The following is a 7,500-nucleotide window of genomic DNA, read 5'->3' as shown; positions in this document are numbered from 1 at the left end:
ATACAGCTATTTAAAGTTCAGGTTCCAGATGCTCCAATGCTACTCCCTGAACAGTCCTCCTAACCATGGCAATGCATGGCTATCTGTAGCCAATTACCACTGATTAGGCCAGAGAGATGGCCATGCATATGCATACACACACACACACACACACACACACACACACACACACACACACACACACACACACACACACACACACACACACACACACACACACCACATACACACACACACCACATACACACACACACACACACACACACACACACACACACACACACACACACACACACACACACACACACACACACTCCACATGACTCCTACATCCTTGTTTGAGAATTCTCTTTCATTCAGCCCACATTGTTTCCTGCTCCCGGGTCCTGAACTGTGCTTTAATCAAACCAGATTAATCATCAAGTCTTTCCTTTACATGCCTGTGTTAATTAATGCCATTGGCACAGGCCACAGTCACCCAGCCTTAATCATCTCTTTAGAATTGCAAATATTCTCACGGCAGACATCCTACCTCTAAGCATGCAGCCTCTCAAGCACCATCTATATTCAAATGTGCTGGGACTGGAGAGCCCTTGTTTAATATCAGTTTCCTCCAAAGTGGCTTTGTCCTTCTCTCAGAATCTGAATACATTCTGGGACTTGAGTGGAGGGCTTGGCAGATGCCAAACTTCGGCTTCAGTGCTCGATTCATGACAGATTTCGTGATCTTAGATGTTACAGTAAAGTCCGATCGATCCCTGATAACTGGCAGAGGATGAGCTGTCGATCTGATGTGGGTTTGATCTCGGACTGGGTCATGGCCTGAGAGTATATCTTCAGCAGTCTTCCTTCAAGGCCCTTCAACATCCAAGAGATTGTCAACTGGACCCTCTGTCTATAATATCTTAACTAGGACCGTCTCTCTCTAGGACTTTGGTGGAGTTCTTTCTTGGCCTTCTGGCGTACAGTGGGTCCAATCAGCAGTGACTATGGGAGGGATCATCTGACCCAGTGTGTCCAATCAGCAGTGACTGTGGAAGGGATCTGACCCAGTGTGTCCAATCAGCAGTGACTATGGGAGGGTTCTGACCCAGTGTGTCCAATCAGCAGTGACTCTGATCTGGTTCAAATCCATCAGGTTGTGTTGCATGAGGAACCAGAGTTTAAACACACATACACACACACACACACACACACACACACACACACACACACACACACACACACACACGGACAGTTCAGACTGATCAAGTATACAGTGGTTAAGAACTCTTTAATACTTTCAAGAGAGGTATTTTGAGCAAAAACACAAGAGACATTAAGAAGCCCTATATTCATAGCTCAGATCAGAGATTTGCCAATGAAACACATGGGGAGAATGAAATATGTATACATGAAATCAATACACCAGGAGATGAATGCAAAGAACACGCATTAATCTATTGGACTATAAATCAGTGAGAATCTTACCCAGACCTCATTTTACCACAGCCTTTTTAGGACATGTGTCTGTGTGTATAATTTCACACATAGCCTCTACTAAAGGTCACCTGAGGGTCGCGGCCAGAGAGAGGTCAGTGTCCAGCAACCAGGAGAGATTCAGGTCAATTATTTAGATTAACTCTCGACCACTCAAACTGATCACCAGTCAGACCTCTGGATCACAACAGTCACTTACTTTACTCAAAGGCAGCTGGGGTCCACCACTCAGATGCCGTCATCATTTATTTTCGATGGGGCTCTTTAGAAAAGGCGCCCTCTAGCGACCGTGACATGAACAACACATCTAAACATCACTTTCTCCAAAGCCATCCTTAGAGCCAGTGTAGGTTGGCCTCTATTTGGTACAGGACCATTTCAGTGTGCTAATTTATGTGGATCAATACATCATTAGCTAATGTTTAAATGTCTGTGTGATCTGTGTACAAAACAAGTTGGATCAGTCAGGGTCTCCCACTGAGAAGCTGAACAAGCAAACCCGTGTGTAAGTAAACATACAAAATGAACTGATTGTGTAAACAATAACATGTTATCTGATTACTATTAAAGAAACTGAGATGGCCATTTATCTGTTAAGCAGGTGAGCACACACCAGTAATGGCAAAGGAACTGAAGTCCTTCTCTCCTGAGTTAATTTGACCATATCGATCATTAAGATGCCATCTTCTCCAGAAAGAGAGCAAACATGACCTATTTTCAATATCTGAGATATGGTCGATGAAAGAATGTCAAATAGATCAGTGTCGAGCTTTCTTATTTATGAAGGGCCGTTTTAGGCGTAAACTCCTTATAGGCTAGTTGTTGTTAGTATCGTTGAGAGTGTATTAAGTCTGAACGTGTGTGAGAGAGTGGGTGACCACTGCGTATAGCAGTGGCACCGGCGGGCGGTCAGTTTTGTTTTGATTAGTAGCTAATTGAAAGCAGTAGCCTAGTGAACTTGAAGCGGAATTTGCAGAAGAGAATGTTATAAATGTAAAAAAAAAAGTGGCAATGTTTAAAATACAAAAAAGAAAATGATGTAGTTTCTTTGGAGGCAAACAAAAGCATCAACTTAGCCATCACTGAGTTAGCATAGTGATGCGCAGTATATAGCCTACTTGGTGTGGATGTGGAGCTGGAACTCGAGCTGGCTCAACTGAACTAGGCTGTAGGGAACTGCTTGTGATCTGTGCACCATCCTAAGAGAGACAGGAGACATTTATCCAAACATTCTCAATATAATTAAAGTTCTGAGGATGCCTGTGTTTACCGCCTCTTTCTCACACTGTCCCATGCTCAGGCGCTCTTATTCACCTCTGATTATGCCAATAGATGGTTTCTCTATGTTTACTGAAAATAAGCTGCTGTCTCTTAGGTTGTGCGTGGCACACTATATGGTGGCACAACTTTCAGTGTGATAGGCTGCCATTATCGAGAATCTTGTGGGTGACCCTGTGTGTGACATCACTCTTCGGGACTGTGGGCTGTCTAGATGCTTTGTGGGAGGCAGTCCAGTGGAGTGAGCACCCGGTACTGGTAATACGTGGCGCGCTTGGGGGAACGCATCCTGTTGCGGCGCGGAAGTCTAAGAGAAGCGCTAGACTCTAGGACTCTCTTCACTGTAAAAATGACGTGGACGGGCTCAGAAGCATATACATCCTCTCCACACGATACCCGAAGCTGTCCTCGGAGGATAGAAATGATGCCTGGAAGTCTTGGGGAGAGACATTCCCCCGTCTGTAACCACGGCGGGTAACGGTGCAAGTTGTTTCTGGTCTTTTTGCGCACTAAATCCGAAGCGCAATAAAAATGAAGTTTGGCAAAAGCGTTTGCATCATCAATGTCGGGGGCACCAAGTACGCTCTCCCGAAAGACGTTATCAAGGATTTCCCCTTACGACGTGTCAGCCGTCTCCACAACTGCGCGTCGGAGAGGGAAGTGCTGGAAGTCTGTGACGACTACGACCAGGAGAGGAACGAGTTCTTTTTTGACAGACACTCTGAGGCGTTCGGTTTTATCATGCTGTACGTAAAATACGGCAAGTTGAGGTTCGTGCCCCAGATGTGCGAACTTTCCTTCTACCACGAGATGGTCTACTGGGGCTTGGAGAGCTCGCACCTGGAGTTTTGCTGCCAGCGGCGACTGGATGATCGCATGTCGGACAACTACACACAATCTCCCGAGGAGGACCACGAAGCTGCTGACTTCAGGGACGAGGACCAGCCGGAGCGCCCTAGCGATTCCAAGTGGCTGGAGAGAATGCGCAGAACGTTTGAGGAGCCCACCTCTTCGGTGGCAGCGCAAATTCTGGCCTCGGTGTCCATGATATTTGTCATTGTGTCTATGGTGATTCTTTGCGCTAGCACTTTACCAGACTGGAAAACAGCCGAGAGTAATGTCGTGGAAGAGCACAGGTACAGAAACTCTTTACATCACATATTTGGATATTTATGTATTTATCACTTATCAAAACATTTATGTTACTTATTACAGCCAATGCAAATCGTTTCATCAGGATAAAGTGATAGGGAATTATATTTAACTGTAAAAATAAATAAAAATAAACAACAACAAAAATTCGGAAACATAGCAGTTTACTGTTGCGTTAAAGTTCGAGTATAGGCCTAGAACAAAATCCAGACATTTACATTTTTCATTGAATAGCCTAACTGTCAGGCAGACGCATCCGTCTATTAAAAAGACTTTCACATTCGGTCAGTCAAATTGATGTTTCCAATAGAAATGCATTCATTCATTCCAAGCGCAGATTTTTTCTTCTGAGGAATACAAACGATAAGGCGTCAGAAAGGGGCGAAATGAATGGGCTCATGGAAACTGATTATTTTTCCTAAGTTGAATCGACTGAATGTTGAATGAGCCAGAAATGTCAGGGGCAGCCCATCTTCACTCTACCTCAGGCTATACACTATATCAAATTACAGCTTACACTGGCATTGAGTACAGGGTGTGAGGGGGACGGCCTCTCAATCCTTTTCACATCTGTCCATTTTGACAAGTTCCTCCAGCGCGTAGCAACTCAATTCCCCATTTGTTGCCATGGATTGAGTGTCAAATCTGTGCTGTCATGTTTTTCTGTCAGATTTCATGTGTTCTGTCTTCTTTCTTTCAGCTTCAAAGAGTGCAAATAAAACTTCCTTAGTCTAATCAAGGCGTAGCCCGCTGAGGATGCGGAGGAGTACGAGTTGAAAACACGTGTGACATTTAGCTGGAAATAGCCCACACACTAACAAAGAAATGTGTTCCTGTGTACAGTATGTCATAAGAAATAGAAACCTTGGCTATGCTGTATGTTGCACTGTACTGTGAAATTGATAGAGGCGAAAAAGCTAAACGGTGAGATTGGTTTTGTTTGGCTACTTCCGTCTGGGATCTCTCCATGGTTCTGAAACCGAGATCCCTGACGTGTCGGCCGTTTTGACACTTCACACCCAGCCCTCAAAATAGCAGCTAAGCTGCAGCGGGTCCGACACTAATGTGATGCCAGGCAGCTGGGTCTGGGTCTGGGCCTGGGATCCGTTTCAGAAACCGCTTCTATTTCATCGTGCACGGCCAACAGCTCTCAAACAGTTATGTTTTACATACACGGCCAGGAAATAAGGTCAATGTTACACACAGTTTTAGGAATATTCTGCGAACAGTTTTGACTGATATTTTCCTTATTACTAAATGAGAAGAAACTATGGCGTAAGACGACGTTTGTTCTTTATAAAACTGTTTTAATTGTTATATAGCATCCAGTGGTGTGGACTGACATTTCAATAGTGTTCTTTTTTCAGAGATGTGTATATTAGTATAAGGGTAATTTTTTAAACTTTATCAGCTTATCATCAGTTACAGTCATTGAGTTTCTTGTCTCTGTAAGTGTTCACTTGACCATTAACCTATTGTCTGTCTGTCTTGCATCCGTGCATCAATGTCTGCCACGTGGACTGCTCCCAAGGTACTGATACTTGAGGAGCCTTCATCCCCCACATGGCACAACAGAGAGAGAGAGAGAGAGAGAGAGAGAGAGAGAGAGAGAGAGAGAGAGAGAGAGAGAGAGAGAGAGAGAGAGAGAGAGAGAGAGGTGGTGGTGGTTGGGAGATATTGAGTGTGACATGGGTCTGACTCACCTTTCACTCTGGTATCTCTTTAGGAAATGTGTGCATATGTGTGTGTCTGTGCGTTTGTGTATGTGTCTGTGCATTTGTGTGTGTGTGTGTGTGTGTGTGTGTGTGTGTGTGTGTCTGTGCGTGTGTGTGTCTGTGTTGGGGGCTGGTAGGTAAGTGTGTCATGTGGGTTACATCTGTTAATTAACCACCTTCTCTGACAAAGGGAGGTTGTTGAAGAAAGGTCAGGTTTGTCGTCCAAGCGAGCATGGCGCTCTGTATGCTGGCTGTCAAGACCAGATTCCTCCCACGCATGCATGACAGCCATACTTTCTGTTGGCGGCCTTATCATTATCTATGAATGGGTGACATCATCCACGCACTTTGGCTATTTTACCCATGCCCTCAATAGAAGCAACACCTATTTTACCTTCCTTTTTATCTTGAGATCTCTGGGTATTCCACATCATTAATTGAAAACGTTGGAAAATTGAAAACTTATTATTTAACCTTGATATTTACTGAAAATCACAGACCTTTAAATAGATATCTCAACCCTTGGCTCCATGAAGGTTGTTCCTGTGGAATATTCTAAAAAAAACTTCAAGCAGGTTGTTTGTATGTTATCTTAAACATTCTCCGCCTCTCATTTCTTTAATATTTGTAGTATACTTATCCCAACATATGTTAGTGGTAGTACCCCCACCTTGTATACTAAAGGGGATGAGAGAATGAGAGGTGCGTACCGTAGAGTGTTTAACTGTTGAATATATTTAAAGGTATGCACTGTCAAAGACAAAGCTTCCTACTTGAACCTTCCAGTCCAGTCCAGTCCAGTCCAGTCCAGTCCAGTCCGGTCCAGTCCAGTCCAGTCCAGTCCAGTCCAGTCCAGTCCAGTCCAGTCCAGTCCAGCCCAGTCCAGTCCAGTCCAGCCCAGTCCAGTCCAGTCCAGTCCAGTCCAGTCCAGCCCAGCCCAGAACAGCAGCCCACCGACCGCAGGCTCCAGTCCAGTCCAGTCCAGTTCAGTCCAGCCCAGTCCAGTCCAGTCCAGTCTGGTCCAGTCCAGTCCAGTCCGGTCCAGTCCGGTCTGGTCCAGTCCAGTCCAGTACAGTACAGTCCAGTCCAGTCCAGTACCGTACAGTGTCATTTTGGAAGGCCTAACGATACTTCCCTTATACATAATGGTCTGTATATCTAATTTCAGCTTTCTCTCTCACTCCATCCCTCCCTCCAAACATTTCTAGAAAGAACACAAATTTATAGTATATAGATAACGTCACTAGCTTTCTAAATGGTCACCGTTTTTCTCTTTGTCATTGACCATTGGATTCTAGTTCTATCACAGGGCTGAAGATCAGGTGGCATATGACATATTATGTGACATTTGCACTAAGCTTGGATAGAGGTGGTTCATCTTTCTTAATATGGCTAAATAAATCACTGCAGACAAAAGCCTTCAGACAAAGGTACAGAAATCAGGCACATAAAAGGAATATTGAACCAGAATATTGCTATGTCTTTGTGACTGCATACCATCCGTATATATATATATATATATATATATATATATATATATATATATATATATGTGTTAACGTTAGCAGTCAAGCACCCGATGCAGTGTTTTGTAAACCCGACCATGCCAGCGAATCAACATGTGACATTGTCTTTGACCCGAGGCATGAAGACCAGTTTATATGGTTATGGTAACCTAGCCTCTGTGCCCAGGATTGCCAGTTCAATAAGCAATGAGGTTTATGGTTTTAATGGTCTGATTGCCATTTGCCAGCTGCACTAGTGTGGGTGCTTCTGCTGCTAAGGTAACATGCACTTTACCATGCCACCCTGCTGTGTACTATGGCAACTGACACTTACTCCCACCCCCCCCCCCCCCCCCCCCCCCACTCCCACT

General features: G+C 44.5%; 1 protein-coding gene across 1 annotated transcript in view; it reads left to right on the top strand.

Moving 5' to 3' along the window:
* Nucleotides 1-3,288: 3,288 nt before the first annotated feature.
* Nucleotides 3,289-7,500, top strand: part of LOC308373124 (voltage-gated potassium channel regulatory subunit KCNG3-like) — a gene marked incomplete at both ends in the record, with an annotated part of 5,142 nt that continues 930 nt past the window's right edge. Inside the window, one exon of the mRNA XM_080848537.1 lies at nt 3,289-3,893. Coding sequence (XP_080704663.1) covers nt 3,289-3,893 — 605 coding nt within the window. The remainder of the gene's footprint in view (nt 3,894-7,500) is intronic.

Source organism: Sprattus sprattus (assembly GCF_963457725.1).
Source record: "Sprattus sprattus genome assembly, chromosome: 12".
NCBI classification, from domain to species: Eukaryota; Metazoa; Chordata; class Actinopteri; order Clupeiformes; family Clupeidae; genus Sprattus; species Sprattus sprattus.
Note: the sequence above shows the minus strand (reverse complement) of the source record. Positions and strands in the feature narration are given on the sequence as shown.